Raw genomic sequence first — 18,777 nt, forward strand, 5'->3', positions numbered from 1 at the left:
TCTCTGCCTACCTTGACAATGTCCTGTCCCCATTAGTCCAGGAATACCCCACCTATGTTCGGGCACCATCATGCCCTTCACCCCCTCCAAGATTTTTATTTCCCCTGCCCCCAACACCTCATCTTAATCATGGACATCCATTCCCAGTACACATTGATCCACCATGACAAAGGTCTGCAAGCTCTCTGTTTCTTCCTCTCACACCATCCCAACCAGTACCCTTCCACTGACACCCTCATATGCCTGGCTGAACTGGTCCTCACCCTTAACAACTTCTCCTTCCAATCCTCCCACTTCATCCAAACCAAAGGGGTAGCCATGGGGCACCTGCATGGGCCCCAGCTCTGCCTGCCCCTTTGCCGGGTACGTGGAACAATCCATCTTCCACAGCTACATCGGCACCATCCCACACCTGTTCCTCCGTTCCCTTGATGACTGTATCGGCACTATCTCATCTTCCCATGAGGAGGTTGTACAGTTCATCAACTTCACCAAACCTTTCACTCTGACCTCACATTCACCAGGACCATCTCGGACATCTCCCTCCCCTTCCTGGACTTCTCCATATCCACCTCCGGCAACCGACTAAAAACAGATATCTACTGCAAGCCCACCAACTCCCACAGCTACCAAGACTACACATCCTCCCACCTTACCTCTTGGAAAATTGTCATTTATTATTCCAAATTCTCCCGCATCTGTTCCCAGGATGACCAATTCCACCAGAGAAATTTTCAGATGGCTTCCTTCTTCAAAGATCATAATTTCCCTTCCCATGTGATTGACGATACCCTCCAGCGCATCACCTCCATTTCCCACCCCTCCCAACGCAACAAGGACAGAAACCCTCTGTTCCTCACCTTTCACCCCATTAACCTCTGCATACATTACATCATCCTCTGCCAGTTCCACCACCTACAAATGGACTCCACCACTACAATATATTTCCCTCTCCACCTATAGAGTGTACTGGAGAGACCATTCCCTCTGTGACTCCCTCACCAAACTCACGTCCCCCATCAGCCCATGCCCCACTTCCATCACCTATCCCTGCTACAGAAAGAAGTGCAAAACCTCCACCCACATCACTTTCCTCACCTCCATCCAAGGCCCCAAAGGATCCTTCCATATTCAACAGAAATTTATCTGTACCTCCACCAATGTCATCTACTATATCCGTTGCACCCGATTTGGTCTCCTCTACCTTGGGGAGGCAGGACGCCTACTTGTGGATTTTTCCAGAGAACATCTCTGGTAAACCTACACCAATCAACCCACCGCCCCGTGGCTGAACACTTCAACTTCCCTTCCCACTCCGCCAAGGACATGCAGGTCCTGGGCCTCCTCCATCGCCAAACCGTTACCAACAGACGCCTAGAGGAAGAACACCTCATATTCCGCCTTGGGACCCTGCAACCACACAGGATCAAAATGGATTTCACCAGTTTACTCACTTCCCCATCCCACTCAATATTCCAGACCCAAGCCTCCAACTCGGCACTGCCCTCCTGACCTGTCCATCAACTTTCCTATTTATCCACCCTCCTCTCCGACGCATCTCCTTCTCCCCCACCTTCATCTACCTATGGCATTCTCAGCTCCCTTCCCCCCAACCCCTCCCCCTCCCATTTATCTCTCAGGCCCACAGCCCTCAAGCCACATTCCTGATGAAGGGCTTATGACTGAAACATTGATTCTCTTGGTCCTCAGATACTGCTTAACCTGCTGTGCTTTTCCAGCATCACACTCTCGACTTTGATCTGCTCGTCCTCACTTTTCACAGCCAGAAACCAAGGCATGTGATTTCCAATAAATCACTGCATGTAATTAATTTAAACCATGTGACTTCCAAGAAATAGCTTTAACAAATTGGTCCAATGTGTCACTCAATGACCTTTCTAAGAAAAAGGTCCAGGTGTCTTCCATGAATTTACAAACAAATGATTGTCTGCAATTCTTTAAACACAAATCCTCAAAGAAACTATTGATAATAAAGGATCTTCATAACAAGAGCAGCACATCCACCTCCAGGTTCTCCTCAAAGTCCAACACTAATCCCAACTTTGAAAATTCTCATTAATCTTTCATTATCACTGAAATCCCCTAACGTGATGAAGAGTGCAGACAATTGACGCTGCTGTGCCTCAACAAGGTGAATCACCATGTCCCTGTCATAGTTAATTTGATCCTGTCAGAGATATCTATACTGTAATAATTTATAAAGAAATAAAGTGAAGTCTCCATAGTCCTACCAGGTCAAGACTGCTCTCCCATTGGATTGAGGCAATGTGTGATGCCTTAACCAGACAGACACCACAGCTCAGGTGAGGGTAAAGATTGACAAGGACAGTCCTTCATGGAAACCTCAACCAATGCAGGAATCGAACATTATTGCCATCACCTCTGTGTCATAAATCTGCTGTCTAGCCAACTGAAGTCTTTGTACTGGCAGCAGTGCTCTGGGAGAATTTCATTTCGATGGAAACCTGCAATTTCATAAAATCCTGACAGTGTGGGAAGACACCATTCAGCCCATTGGGTTTGCCATCAACCCTCCACAGAGAATTCTATCTCATACCAGTAACCTCATTTGCCATGGTCAATCCATCCGGCCTGTACATCTTTGGACGATGGGAGGAAACCAGAGCACCCAGAGGAAACCCATGCAGACACGGGGAGAGCATGCAAACTTCACACAGTCAGTTACCCAAGGCTGAAATTGAACTCAGGCCCCTTTTGTATGAGGTCGCAGTGCTAACCATTGAGTCAAAAATGTGTTGCTGGAAAAACACAGCAGGTCAGGCAGCATCCAAGGAGCAGGAGAATCAATGTTTCGGGCATGAGCCCTTCTTCAGGAATCTTCTGAAGAAGGGCTCATGCCCGAAACGTCGATTCTCCTGCTCCCTGGATGCTGCCTGACCTGCTGCGCTTTTCCAGCAACACATTTTCAGCTCTGATCTCCAGCATCTGCAGTTCTCATTTTCTCTTAACCACTGAGTCACCTTACCATCTCCTCAATTCCTGAGCATCACTTTCCCCATTTTACTGCAGATTGAAAGTGTCTCCTCTTCAATGGATGGCAGCAGTGACCTGCATTTTCCACATCTCCAGCTTCCACTTGCAAAGTGCAGGGCCTTTGAGATTGATGATAATGCACAGTTTGGTGTCTTTCCCTTATCGGATGCCATTGACTGGGGAAGGGCGGGATGCAAACATAAAACATTGAAGCATTTGACAGTTATGCCCTTTTCTTGCTTAAAACGCATATGATGATATTATCAACAAATTAGTGATAAGTTTTAAAGACTGAGGGTATTTGCAAACTTACATTGTGGATTCCTTCTTGTTAGACATCTATGTGATATCCGAGAGATTCAATGCAATATCGATCCTTTGGTCTTCACAACGGGCGGGTAACCATTTCCAACAGTATTCTTCCTGGGTAGGGATGGTAAAAAAATAACCCATCCCCACCCCCAAGCTATCTGCATCCCCTTTAACCTGTTACATCTTTTTTTAAAAAACACCCAGGTGACTGAATTCTGTGACGATAAGACTCACAATCCTGACGCACCGAACATGCAAAACAAAATGTGCAACTTCAGGAGCACCTGGGATGTAATCAGCAAGTCGGAGGATTTCCGAAACAATCCCTCACCCTACAGTGGTTCAGTGATACCAACCTTTACACTGCTACAGGCCAAACACCGTGTGGTGTGCTTAGTCCTTGATGTCTCTGGGAGCATGAACTCGGTAAGGTCATTAGTAAAGTTTATTTCACAGAAAGTAATGACTTTGACCCACATTTGAGCTATTGTGTGGTTTCGCACAGCAAGTTAGAGGAGGTCAGAAGCTAGATATTCTGAAATGAGTAGCTCACCTCCTTACTCCCAGATCCTCTCTGTCATCTACAAAGCGCATATCAAGAGTTTGACATATTACTCTGCATTTTTGAGCAGGCATTGGTATAGTGGTAATGTCAGGGTGGCAATGTAGAGACTCCTGATGAAGGACTTATACCTGAAACATAGATTCTCCTGCTCCACGGATGCCACCTGATTTGCTGTGCTTTTGTAGTACCACAGTCTTGACTCTGATCTCCAGCATCTGCAGTCCTCACTTTCTCCTGGTAACGTAGAGAGCCATGCTAATGCTCTGGAGACACGGGTTCAAGGGGGAGATGATGGCACAGCTACAGTATCGTTTGACTATCAATGCGGCAACTCAGACAATGTTCTGGGGACCTGGTTTCAAATCCCATCATGGCAGTTAGTGGAATTTGAATTCAATCAAAAAAAAATTGGAATTGAGAATCAACTGATGATCATGAAGATATTGTCAACTGGCGAGAAAAAATATCTGGTTCACTGATGTCCTACAAGAATGAAATTTGTCATCCTAACCTCGGCTGGCTGACATGTGACTCCAGACTCACAGCAATGTGGTTGACTCTCAATTGCCGTCTGAAATGGCCTAGCAAGCCATTCCTTTGTGTCGATCATTACAAGAAACAAAACCAGACAGATTGCTCAGCATTGACCTCAGCACTGGAAAAAGACAATGGCAGAAACAGCCCTGTCAACCCTGTATTTGGGTCTAGTGCCAAAGTTGGGAGAACTGTCTCACAGACTAGTCAAGCAACAACCTGTCATACTAACACTCACAAAATCATACATTCCAAAAAAGATCCAGATATCACCACTATCATCATCTCTGAATGTGCCTTGTCCCACTGACAGGACAGACCCAGAGAGGTTGTGCCACAGTGGTATATAGTCGGGAGGGAGTTGGCATGGGAATACTCAACACTGACAACAGATCCCACGAAGTCTCATGGCATCAGGTTAAACATGGGCAAGGAAATCCCCGACTGAATGGATGTGAACATAGGAGGTACTGTTAGTAAATTTGCAGATGACACCAAAATTGGAGGTGTCGTAGACAGTGAAGAAGGTTACCACAGAATACAATGGGATTTTGGTCAGATGGGCAATGGGCTGAGGAGTGGCAGATGGAATTTAATTGAGATCAATGTTAGGTGCTGTATTTTGGAAATGCAAATCAGTGCAGGACTTATACACTCGGGGACATAGAGGTCAGAGAGATGTGCAGTACAGAAAGAGACCCTTTGGTCCAACTCGCCCATACCAACCAGATAACCTAACCTAATCTAGACTCATTTGCCAGCACTTGACCCATATCTCTTTAAGCACTTCCTATGCCAAGGAAGTAGTGGTGGCTGGTACAATTACAACATTTGAGACATCTGGGTGGATACATGAATAGGAAGGTTTTAGAGGGATATGGGTCAAGTGCTGGCAAATGGAATTAGGTTACTTTAGGTTATCTTGACGGCATGGATGAGTTGGACCAAAGGGTCTCTTTCCATGCTGGACATCACTATGACTCTGTGATGTATTGTCCACCCTTAGCTAATGAGTTGATCCTCCTCCAAGTTGAACAAACATGAGAGGAAGCACTGAGAGTGGCAAGGACACAAAATGTACTTTGGGTGGAGCAGTTCAATGCCCACGACAAAGAGGGGGTCAGCAGCAGTACTGAAGATTTATGATCCCTTAAGAGGGGCCTCTTGGTTCAAGGTCAGTCAAAATAATCAAGGGAATGCAGTCTATAAAAAAGCAAAGGTCATTAGTTTGTTGAATTAAGGCACATTGATGCAATTCTGTCCAGCAATGCAGAGGTTAAGGCTTCTGTGTTCCGTGGTGGTGTGATTGACAGCTGGCTAATCCAATGATATTCCCTGGGAAACGGGTCTTAATTACTTAAATCGTCATGGTAGCAGTTCAAGGTTAGTTCAAACACCAAATCACTATCGTATGATTCATATGATGAAAACTCCATTGTTTTCTCTTATCTCTAAATACAACCAACTTAGCAAAGCATCAGTTCAAGCTCACAGAGTCAAATCATTATTTGCAGCCATCTTGTTGTGTTATTTTAAAATGAAAAGCCATTTTGTGGTTAATAAAAATCTACATATACTTGTTGCTTCTGACAACAGCCTAAATTCAAATTTTAGATCCTCAGTACTACTGATCGAATTGGTTGGGTCCTAAAGGACCTAACTTCCAGACTGGGTCTGCAGCAGGTGGTGAGGGAACCAACATACCTGACCTCATCCTTACCAATCTGCTGTCTGCGGATGCATCTGTCCATGACAGTATCAGTAAGAGTGACCACTGCAGAATCCTTGTGGAGATGAAGTCCCACCTTAACATTGAGAACATCCTCCATTGTGTTGTGCAGTACTAACACTGTGCTACATGATGCAGACTTTGAATAGATCTAGCAACTCAAGACATGGCATCCATGAGGCACTATGAGCCATCACCTGGAGCAGAATTGTCTTCAGCACAATTCGCAACCTCATGACCCAGCACATCCCCCACTAAACCATTACCATCAAGCCAGGGAATCAATCTGTTTTTAGTGGAGGAGCAGCCTCAGGCAGGTCTGAACGTAAGGAGTCTATCTGGTGAAAGTACCAAACAGGATTACTTGTAATTCAAACAGCACAAGTGATCCCACAATCAATGGATCAAAGCTCTGCAATCTTGCCACATCCAGTCATGAATGGTGGTGGTCGATTCAACAATTAAATGGAGGAAGACACTTCACAAATATCACCATCCTCAATGATGGAAGAATCCAACACAGTATGAAAGATAAGGCTGAAGCATTTGCAGCAATCTTCAGCTACAAGTACCAAGTTCCAGCTGGACCTCCTCGAGGGGTCCTTAGCATCACAGCTGCCAGTCTTCAGCTAGTTTGATTCACTCCATGTGAGATCAAGAAGTGTTTGTAAACATTGGATGCTGCAAAGGCTACGGGCCCTGACCACATTCCGACAATTGTACAGAAGACTTGTGCTCCAGAACTTGACACTCCCTTAACCAAGCTCTTCCAGTACATTGAAAAACTGGCATCTATCTGCCAATGTAGACAATGGTCCAGGTATTCCCTGATTGTCCAGAAACACTTCAGATACTAGGAATACTGTGGTAACTCACCTCCTGACCCCTGAGATCCTGTCCACCATCTATAAGACACAAGACAGGAGTGTGATGGAATGCTCCCCACTTGCCCAGAGGAGTTCAACTCTGACTACACTCAAGCAGCTTGACACCATCAAGGACAAAGCAGCTCATTTGATTGGCATCACATCCACAACATCCACTCCCTCCACCACCAACGTTCAGCAGAAGCAGTGCGTACTGTCTACAAGATGCACTGCAGAAATTCACCAAAGATCCTCAGGCAGTGCCTTCCAAACCCATGACCACTTCCTTCTCAAAGAACAAGGGCAGCAGAGCCATGAAAACACCACCACATTCAAGCTCCCCTCAAAATCATTCACCACGGTGACTTGGAAACATATTCCCGTCCCTTCACTGTTGTGAGGTAAAGAAAAAGCCTGAAATTCACCCCTAAAGGCATTGTGGGTCAAGCTACAACATGTGGACAGCAGCAGTTCAAGAAGTTGGCTCATCACCACCTTCTCACCAGTAACTACGAATGGGCAATTGATGCTGGCCAGTTGGACAAATGGCAATAATGATTGTAAATAACCAACTAATGCCCTTTTTACTAATGTCCTTAAGGGAAGGAAATCTGCCAATGTTATCTGATGTACATGTGATTCCAGTCTCAGAGAAATGCCCAGTAAATCACTCAGTTCAAAGGCAATTGGAAATGGGCAATAAATACTGCTGTTGCCAATGATACCCACATCCCATCTGTAAAAAGGAAACATTTGCTTGAATTAAGGCAGCCAAAAACCTTGACACCATCTCGGGGTGTAGTCTTCGAGTCATAGAGTCATGGAAACAGACCCTTCGGTCTAACTCGTCCATGTCGACATATATCCCAAATCAATCGAGTCCCATTTGCTAGCATGTGGCCCATATCCCTCCAAACACTTCCTATTCATATACCCATCCAGATACCTTTTAAATGCTGCAGTTGTATCAGCTTCCACCACTGCCTCTGGCATCTCATTCCATACACACACCACCCTCTGCATGAAAAGGTTACCCCTTAGGTTACTTTTATATCTTTCCCCTCTCACCCTAAACCTATGCCCTCTTGTTCTGGACTCCCCCACCCCAGGGAAAAGACTTTGTCTATTTATCCTATCCAAGCCTTTCATGATTTTATAAACATCTATGAGACCAGTCCTCAGCCTCCCACACCCCAGGGAAATAGACCTAACCTATTCAGCTTCTCCCTATAGCTCAAATCCTCCAAACCTGGGAACATCCTTGATGGCCTAACCAACATCCTGTACAACCACAACATGACCTCCCACTCTTATACTCAATGATCTGACCCATAAAGGAAAGCATGCCAAATGCCTAACTCACTATCTTATATACTTACGACTGTACTTTCAATGAACTATGATCCTGCACTCCAAGATCTCTTTGTTCAGCAACAATCCCTCGGACCTGACCATTAAATGTAGAAGTCCTGTATTTTATACAAAATGCAGCACCTCACCTTTGTCTAAATTAAACTCCATCTGCCTCTCCTCAGCCCATTGGTCCATCTGATCAAGATCACGCTGTAATCTGAGGTAACCTTCTTCACTGTCCACTACACCTCCAATTTTAGTGTCATCTGCAAACTTACGAAGTATACCTCCCATCGAATCCCAATGTTAACTGAGGGAATGGCTCACTGAGCATCGCTGCTGGGTCCACATTGGCTGACCAGACTACCCAATCATGGCCTATTTCAATTCCCTAACCACTTGCTTTCCAACATGACCATCCTTGGCCTCCTCCATTGCCAAAACAAACCACAGCTCCTATTGGAGGAACAACACCTTATTTTCCACTTGGGCACCCTACAGCCCAGAGGACTCAACACGAAGTTCTCCAATTTCAAATAACCTCGCTCCCTGTTCCCTGACTCCCTTCCCAGCCCCTCCCCCTCCCTGCCACAGCTCCCTGCCACCAACCAGAATCAATCCTCCTATTGACCAACCAGGTCATACTCTCTACCTGTCTTCACTTATCCCTCCTTCACCACCCTGCCCCCACCTCCCCCTTTACCTGCATCAGCCCCCCACACCAACCCCCACTCCTGAAGAAGGATTACACAAAAAATGTCAACTTCTGTACCCCCTGATGCTGCTTGGCTTGCTGTGTTCTTCCAGCCTTCTACCCGTCTATTTTGGATTCCAGCATTTGCAATTTTCCTGTCTTGAACCATCTTGGGCAAAGCAGACTACTTAATACGAGCTTAAATTAATTTTCATCAATATTACTTTAAATGCAATTTATAAATAAATCAACTAAATGGCAGTGAGCTGCATATTATATTGTCTTTTTTTAATTCAACAGGAGAATCGTATGAACAGACTCCGACAAGCAGCCGAGATATTCTTACTTCAGATCATTGAAACAAAATCACAAGTTGGAATTGTCACTTTTAACAGTGCTGCAGCTATTCAATCACATTTGAAAATGATTGATAATGAAGGTGTGAGGCATCAACTTGTCCAATTGCTACCTACAACAGCTGATGGGGGGACAAATATCTGCGCAGGAGTCCAGGCTGGTTTTCAGGTAGAAACTGAAATGCTTCAGCAAACGTTAGTAACTCATTTTATTTTTCAGTTTTCCCACGTTGACAATAACTTACGGCGTTGCAGGTACTTGGTGGTGATGACGGTGCTACAAATGGTGATGAAGTTGTTTTGCTGACTGATGGGGAGGACAGTGGGATAAGCAGTTGTTTCTCGGAGGTGGAACAGAGTGGTGCAGTTATCCACACGATAGCATTAGGACCGAAGGCAGCCAAAGAGCTGGAACAGATGTCAGCAATGACAGGTAATAAGGACACAAAGAATTTCTCATGAATTCTTGGGAAAGGAACACAACCACAAGCCTTGTTGTTTTGAGTTCTGCTCCCAACTTTTATTGTGGTGGAAATGTTAACAGGTTTAAAATGAATTGGGTGGCCCCTCAGTGAAAATATTGGACAAAGGAATTTCGAGTGAGAGCCTTCCAATTACTGGGCAAACTCCAACAGGAAGTTGGTGGGACTTTACTCTTGGCACTGCCCATAAGTACAGCTAACAGGAAATTAGACAAGTCAATTTATTTATTTAAAGTGATGTCACACAACTTTAATGTACAATAAAAGTCATGGACATGTCCATATTTCTAGTCAGTCAGATTGATTCTCCAAGCTACCTGTTAATATTGCAGGTAATGGGAACATAATGGCTACCACTGCCATTTTAATTCTTCTTCCCTCAACTACACATTGCTCCTGCTAATCAGACAGGATTAAAGTTAATGTTCCCATGTTCAATAGTTTTATGCCAAACAATTTGACATTGGGTAGTTACTGTCACATTGCAGAAAGTCCTGATGCCTCCTCCTTCATTCCAGTCTCAATTGGCATTGCACACTGACCATGTATTTGATCCATGTTTATAACTTTCTTACCCTCTCCATTCTCTAGGGGGTCGACAGTTTGCAGCCACTGATAATGTGTATGCAACTGGATTAACCGATGCCTTCTCTTCATTAGTATCTGGAAATGGTGACATTAGTCAACAGTCAGTTCAGGTGTGTTTCCCCTCAGATAGTGACCTTCAAATTATCTGTGTGTTAACTTAACATTAGATTCAATTGTTCCATTTCTTTGGTCCCAGCTTGAAGTTTCTGCAATAAAGGTTGAAGATGACAGTTGGTTGAACAGAACAGTTTTCATCGATAAGACCATTGGGAATGACACTTTTTTTGTCATTACATGGGAGAAGCAGACACCAGATATTTTTGTATATGACCCCAGTGGAAATGTGTACAACAACAATGTCTTTAAAATTGATAGTACAACACATACAGCCCGTCTGAACATTCCTGGCACTGCACAGGTAGGGATCAAAATGTCTACTTTGATTTTTTTATGTTTTGCAGTGTGCAAGTTATTAGAAAGCAGCTTGTTTACTATCAACCATCCTCTATTTCAACAAGAGTCCATTATGCAGAGCAGTCTTTTACATGATCTCTGCCATTAGCTGGTTGAGTACACAGTACAAATGTAATGAAACAAAATGGCTATGTTACAATTCATCACTATATTACAATATGTCACTCCTGCATGGTACAGCTGCCAATGCATTGGTGAGGACATGGGCAATAGGGTCATTCAATGCCATTGAGAGCCTTGGGAACCCATGGAGGCATCATAAGTGAGGATTATCCTGAGTTCACCTCAATTTTGCTGACACACTTTCAAGTGAAGAGTATGAAACACCCTAAAGTGTTGGAGAGTATGTTCAAGACAGAGATTGATAGATTTCCAGATGTTGAAGACATTAAGAGATATAGAGATAGTGCAGATCAATGGCATTGAGGTAGAAGATCATCCATGCTCTGGTCAAATGACAGGATAAGATTGATGTTCTTATTTCAGTTCTTATTTCTTCTGTTCCTGAGTGTACACAGTTGGATCAATGGTGCCTCACTGTCATGTAAGAAAGACAAGACAGTCCCTTAAATGACTTCTGTTATTCAGTGAGACCATGGCTGATTTGTATCTTAAATCAATGTACTCAGTTTGGTACCAACCCCTTGATATATTTGACTTTCAATGTTCATTGTTCTCAGTGTTGAAAATTTATTGAAGCAGCAAATCCAACTTCTAATTTTCAATTAGTTCTTGTTTGTTTCCTCACTTCAACCTCTACAGCTGTTCCCTCATCTTGTCTGGATGCTCCCAATAAGGGCAATAAAATTCTCTAATTACCATAAACACTCTGATTAAATCACCCTAAATTGTTTATAGTTATAGTAAAACCATCTCAGTTTATGAAAAACTTTTCCTCCTTATTTAATCCTCATCACAGCAGGACCATTACAAACAATCTGTGCAATATATAAAATATATAAAAACTGTAATTGCTGGGAAACCCAAACGGTTTGGCAGCATCTGTGGAGGGATAAATAGAGTCTAATGCCCTTTCTTCAGAACCTGTTCCACTTTCCTGGAGAAAGTGATACTGCAGATGCAGTATTCCCAGAGCATTACACCGCTGGGATCATAACATCCACACCACTATATTCCAGCCCCTCAAAATGAAAGCTAACATTCTTGTAGCTGTCCATTAGTACAATGTGATCCATTTAGATCATTCCCACAGCTACTATTCTCACAATTATTTAGATCAATTTTTGTTGGCAATGGAGTGAATTATCTCATACTTCCCTGCACTGAACTCCCTCCATGATGGTTTTCATTATTCACTTATTGAACTTCTGTTCCTATCTATCCCCTATTCACTGTGCTAAACAATTCAATGTTGATCACAGTGGGTGCCACGTCCATTTGTTTTTCTCTTGCCCAGCAAGTGACACTGAGGGCATTTGTAAAAGGTCTCCCTTTACCTCTGCTCAATATTACCCAAATTCTAAAGAAGGATTTCGAGAAAGCATTCAGGTCTTGCAGAAGCTCTTATTTATCCAGCTGTTGAAAATAAGTATTTTTATCCCAGGCAGGTACTTGGAACTATGCTATCCTGAATCCTGGCAGTGAACAGGTTATAAGGGTCATAATGACATCCCGAGCAGCAGATGAGAAAGTTCCCCTGGTCACGGTCGATGTGCACATCAGTGAAAAGGATTCGGTTGGTGGTCGGACAATTTATGCAGAAGTCAGTCAAGGATTCTCACCCATCCTGTTTGCAAACGTGACGGTTATTATTGAACAACCCACCGGCCCAACAATTGAACAGGAACTTTCTGATGATGGCCTGGGTAAGACTGATGATGTGACTCTATAAAGTGGAATGTATATTCATACTGTTAGTGCCTGATATGTACATATATCCAATTACAGTATAACGTCCAGAACACAAAACGTATGACAAATTAAGCCTGTTGACTGTTCTGACACTGAAAGCAGTGCTCGCAGGGAATATAGGCTTTGATTCCACTGATTTTGGACTCCATGAATTCTCATGGCATCAGGTCAAACATGGGCAAGCAATACTTTGCCACTTTACTACATACCATCCCCTGCCCCACTCCCATCCCCCCCACCCCCAACCACCCAATGGACTGATAATTCAATACTCTTCTATGTTGAATAACACTTGACACCATTCAGGACAAAGCAGCCAGCTTCATTGGCATCACATCTACAAACGTCCATTCCCTCATCCACCAACACTCAGTATCTGCAATGTGCACGATCGACAAGATGCATCACAGAAATTCACCTGAGATTCTCGGACAGCACCTTCCAAACCTATGAACACTTTCATCCAGAAGGATTGGGCAGCAAAAACACAACTATCTGTGAGTTTCACTCCAAGCCACTCACCATCCTCACTTGGAAATATATCGTCATTTCTTCACTGTCACTGGCTAAAATCCTGGAATTCCCTCCCTAAAGGCATTGTGTGTCACTTTACAGTACATGGGCTACAGCAATTCAAGAAGGCAGCTCACCACCACCTTCTCAATAGCACCTCGGGGCAGGCAATAAATGCTGGCCCAGTCAGTGACGCTCACATCCCATGAGCGAATACATTAAAAAATACTGCCTCCTTCAGATTCAGACAATAGGCATTAACCTTCTTGGCTCCTTGCTCCTACTCCTGTTTGAGGATGGGTCTTGAGGATCTCATGGCCCCATTCCCTCAAGATCCATGGTGTCTCTCCTCCTTTACAACTCCACCACAGAAAGGCTGGCTTCAGCACCTTTTCCCTACTCAATACACTCTTAAATGCAGTGGGAGTCAGCACTGCAGTGGACACATAGTTCCCACTATGTACATCAGATGGCAGTGTGAGATTAAGTTAAAAATCACACAAGGCCAGGTTACAGTCCAATAGGTTTATTTGGAAGCACTAGCTTTCGAAACACTGCTCCTTCATCAGGTGGTTGTGGAGCTGTGCTCCAAAAGCTAGTGCTTTCAAATAAACCTATTGGACTACAACCTGTAGTAGTGTGATTTTTAACTTTGTCCAGCCCAGTCCAACACTGGCTCCTCTACATCATAGCATGAGATTATAGTGTTTCCTATCTACACCAGACTTGGAATGAGCAGCTCATGAATGCTGAGAAACAGCGCAAAACCAATTTTTAACTCCTGAAACTTCATTCGTATTAAAAAATCATATAACAAAAGGTATTTTGCATTTGTAACAATTCACAAAACAATTCAAAGTGATTGGGATTTGAACTTAGAGTTCCCAGATCAATTTGACTTTGCACTTACCTTGCCTTTAGGTGCTGATGTTTTCAAGAATGATGGTATTTACACAAAGTATTTCTACAAGTATTCTGGATATGGAAGATACAACTTTAAAGTACGTGTGTGGGGAAAGGAAGGGAAGGCAAAGACAGCAATCCAAACAGGAGGACATTCCTTTTACATCCCAGGATACACAGAAAATGGTAAACAACATTTGGCAATAGCAGTAATAGAAATGAAATAACTGAAGAATCATCCAGTGAGGCTTTGTGGGTGGAGCTAAGAAATAAGAAGCGGGTGGTGATGTTCCTGCAGTAGTACTGTAGGCCCCCAAATAGTCAATGGGAATTGGAGGAATAAATATGCAGGGAGCCTGGAGACTCACAGGAGAAATAGGCTTGTCGTAGTAGAGGATTTTAATTTTTCCAACCTAGACTGGGACTGCCATAACGTTTAGGATGTGGAAGGGCTGGAATTTGTTAAGTGTGTTCAAGAAAGTGCATTTCCTCAAGCAGTAAATGGAGGGTCCTACTCGGAAGGGGTAAAACTCGACCTATTCTTGGGAAATAGGGAGGATAGGTGACTGAGGTGACAGTGGGGGAATACTTTGGGACCAGTGACCATAGTTCTATTAATTTTAAAATAGTGATGGAGGGGGACAAAAGTTTCAATTTGTAAATGAGAGCAAGGCAGATTTTGATGGAATTAGGCAGGAGTTTGCAGGGGTTGGTTGAAGTAGTTTCTTTTCAGGCAAAGGGACCTCCGGTATGTGGTCGGCCTTTAAAAATGAGATAGCTGTGGTTAAGGTTGATGTGTTCCTGGGATGGTGAAAGGCAAGTTTGACAGGAACAGGGAACCCTGGATGACAAGAGATATTGAGGTTTTGACCAGAAAAAAGGAGGAGGTATGGCTCAGGTACAGAGAGCTGGGATCAAGGAAGTCTCTGGAGGTAAATAGGGGATCCAGGAGCTTACTGAGGAAGGAAATGAGGAGGGCAGAAAGGGGGCACGAGATAGCCTTGGCTGAGAAAATTAAGGTGAATCCATAGAAGTTATTTCAGCATATAAAAGGTTAAATAATAACTAGATAGAAAATCGGGCCTCTCAAAGACCAAAGTGGACATTTATGTGTAGAACCTCAGGAGATGGGCAAAGTCTTCAAAGAATATTTCTCCTCTGTGTTTACCATGGAGAAAGACATGAAGAGTTGGGAACTTGGAGAAGTTAAGGTCATGTCTTGGAGACAACCCATATCACAGTAGAGGAGGAGTTGGATGGATTAGAAAGTATGAAAATGGATAAGTCGCCTGGTCCTTACCAGATATATCCAAGAACACTGAAACAGGTTAGAGAAGAAATTGCACGGACCCTGGCAGATAGTTTTCACACAGAACATAGAATGTCACAGTGCAGCACAGGCCCTTCGGTTCTCAATGGAGCATCAATCTGTGAAAATAATCTGATGCCCATCTAACCTACCCCATTCCATTATTGTCCATATGTATGTCCAACACCCATTTAAATACCCTTAACGTCGGCGAGTCTACTACAGTTGCAGGAAGGCCGTTCCACGCCCCTACTACTCTCTGAGTGAAGAAACTACCCCCCTAGTATCTGTCCTAGATTTATTACTCCTCAATGTAAAGGTGTGTCTCCTCATGTTCACCTTCATCATCCGAGGAAAAGGGCTCTCACTGTCCACCCTATCTAACCCTCCGGTTAATTTGTGCATCTCAATTAAGTCTCCTCTCAATCTTCTTCTTTCCAACAAAAACAGCCTCAGTTCCCTCAGCCTTTGCTCATAAGACTGTCTTTCCATACCAGGCAATATCTGAGTAATTCTCCTCTGAACCATTTCTAAAACATCCACAACTTTCCTATTGCGGTTACCAAAACTGCCGCAATACTCCAGATGCGGCCTTCCCAGTGTCTTATATAGCTGAAGCATGACCTCATGGCTGCAAAACTCAGTCTCCCTCCCAATAAACACCATGTGCCCTCTTAACAACCCAATCAATCTGGGTGGCAACTTTCAGGGATTTATGCACCAGGACACTGAGATCTCTCTGTTCACCCACACTGCCAAGAAGTTTACCATTCACCCAGTACTCTGCATTCTTGTTACTTTTTCCGAAGTCAACTACCTTACACCTTTCCACATCACCGTTAGCCACGAGCGAGGTCCCAGAAGGCTGGAGGGTAGTGCCATTATTCAAGAAGGGCTGCAAAGAAAATCATGGGAACTATAGACCAGTGAACTTAACGTCTGTGATGGGTAAGTTACTTGAGAAGGTTCAGAGGGATAAGATATACCAGCATTTGGAAAGACAGTGTTTGATTCATCAGCATGTGTGTGAGATCATGCCTCACAAATTTGTTAGAGCTCTTTGATGAAGTGACCAAGAAGATTAATGAGGGCAGGGTGGTAGATGTAGTCTACATGGATTTCAGTAAGGCCTTTGATAAGGTTCCACTTGATAGGCTGCTCTGGAAGGTTAGATCGCGTGGAATCCAGGGGAAACACCAAACTGGATACACAACTGGCTTGATGGTAGGAAGCAGAGGGTAATTGTGAAAGGGTGCTTGTCAGACATGAGGCCTGTGATTAGTCGAGTGCCTCAGGGGTCAGTACTGGGTCCATTGTTGCTTGTTATCTACATCAGTGATCTGGATTAGAATGTCCAAGGCATGATTAGTAAGTTTGTGGATTACACTAAAACAGGAAGCATTAGGTACAGTAAGGAAGGGTACCAGATACTGCAGCAGGACCTTGATCATCGGGGGAAGTGGGACGAGAAAAGGCAAATAGTGTTCAATGTAGATAAGTGTGAGGTCTTGCATTTGGGTAAGTCAAATCAAGGTAGGAGTTTCATGGTGAATGGTAGGGCCTTAAAGAGTGTAGTGGAACAGGGGGACCTTGGAATTCAGGCGCACGTTCTTTGAAAGTGGAGTCATAGGTAGACAGGGTAGTGAAGAAGTCTTTTGGCACACTGGTCTTCATTAGTGAGGGCACTGAATATAGACTTTGGGAAGTTGAAGCTGTGCAGGATGCTGTTGAGGCTGCACTTGGGGTATGGTGTTCAGTTTGATCACCTTGTTCAAGGAAGGATGTTATTAAACTGCAAAGACTGCTGAAGAAATTTACAAGGATGTTACCAGAACTTAATTGTCTGAGTTATAGGGAGAGGCTGGAGAAGTTGGACTTTTTTTCTTTACAGTCTAGGAGACTGAATGGGGCTCTTATGGACATGTATAAGATCATGAGAGGCATGGTTAGGGAGAACGCACTCAGTTTTTTTCTCAGGTTTAGGGAATCGAGCACGAGAGGGCATCAGTTTAAATTTAGAGGTGATGAATTAAAAGGGAATCTAAGGGGCAAAGTTTTTACGCAGAGGATGGTACACATACGGAATAAGCTGCCAGCAGAAGTGGTTGAGGCAGGTACATTAACAACATCTAAAAGGCATTTGAACAAATACATGAATAAGAAAGGTTTAGAAGAATATGGACCAAGTGCAGGGTTGACGTGGATGGGCATTTTGGCTGTCATAGACCAGTTTCGGCTAAAGGACCTGTTTCTGTGCTGTAGGACTCAATGATTCTCATGTGCAAGAATGCCTTGGCAATGATGTATGGGTTTATGGTGTGAAAAACCACTGAGTTGTGAGCTCTCCATATCCTTTGAGTGCTATCTGTTTCTATTCCTACTGTGGCTGGAATGGTACTTCACATAATGCCTAAACTTTCGCAATATTCATTGCAGAAGATTCTCCCAGCCTTTACAGTCCATGAAAAGCAAAATGAAGGTGTTGGACAATGGGGTATGGGAAACGTAAACACTTATGGGTTTACTGACCCCTTCCTTACTATGATAAAAGATTGCCTTCTACTGCTGCATGTCGTTCTTCACTGTGTTTTAACGCAATGGTCAAAATCTTGTGCCTTCCCCCAGGAGGGCTTCTGCCACCACCTTCTCACCTCCAGCCTGGTAAATCCATGGCAGGATGGCATTTCGATACTGCTCTTGAGGCCTTGATGTTCACCTAAGAGCAATGTCCCACCACCATTGGTGTTAAACAGAAAGGTGGACAGAATACTCACCAAGTGGGGAAGCCACCATGCAAACCCTCGTGGGTTTACTCGCAGGCATCTGGGGATAGGCTCTCTTTCAAAATCACTCAGCCCTTGAACGAGGCGCCAAAGGCTAGGAAGGGGGTAGACTGCTGACAGCCAATCTTTCTCCACTTTCTGCCAACTCTCCTAACCCACTTACCGTCCTTCTTCCTTTTCCACCATCATTCACCTATATTCCTAGGTTCATTTTTTATTCAAAGCCTCGTTTATATCGGCAACAGCCACCACCTAGCTCCTGGCATGGCTGAATCAAAAGGAGCAACTCCGCTCTGATTGGCTGGCAGCTCCATGCTCACACCCTTCCCACCCCTCTCAGGGTCCTTCATCCTGGACTAAGGCCGACTTGGTAAATGCCCAATTTGTGCAAGATACATTGAGTATTCTTGAAAAGATGTGGCACTGAGG

The 18,777-nt window shown here is 44.0% G+C and overlaps 1 protein-coding gene across 3 annotated transcripts in view; it reads left to right on the forward strand.

Annotated features, from left to right (window-relative positions):
- LOC132819185 (calcium-activated chloride channel regulator 1-like) overlaps positions 1 to 18,777 on the forward strand; it is a 55,233-nt gene that overhangs the window by 25,820 nt on the left and 10,636 nt on the right. For 2 of the 3 annotated variants that reach the window (XM_060830622.1, XM_060830623.1), the window contains exons 6-12: positions 3,532 to 3,753; positions 9,369 to 9,593; positions 9,680 to 9,857; positions 10,498 to 10,604; positions 10,691 to 10,912; positions 12,533 to 12,794; positions 14,275 to 14,442. In XM_060830622.1, coding sequence (XP_060686605.1) covers positions 3,532 to 3,753; positions 9,369 to 9,593; positions 9,680 to 9,857; positions 10,498 to 10,604; positions 10,691 to 10,912; positions 12,533 to 12,794; positions 14,275 to 14,442 — 1,384 coding nt within the window. The remainder of the gene's footprint in view (positions 1 to 3,531; positions 3,754 to 9,368; positions 9,594 to 9,679; positions 9,858 to 10,497; positions 10,605 to 10,690; positions 10,913 to 12,532; positions 12,795 to 14,274; positions 14,443 to 18,777) is intronic. The other variant, XM_060830624.1, reaches the window with a different exon arrangement.

The sequence above is a fragment of the Hemiscyllium ocellatum genome, chromosome 9, assembly GCF_020745735.1.
Source record: "Hemiscyllium ocellatum isolate sHemOce1 chromosome 9, sHemOce1.pat.X.cur, whole genome shotgun sequence".
Classification (NCBI taxonomy): Eukaryota; Metazoa; Chordata; class Chondrichthyes; order Orectolobiformes; family Hemiscylliidae; genus Hemiscyllium; species Hemiscyllium ocellatum.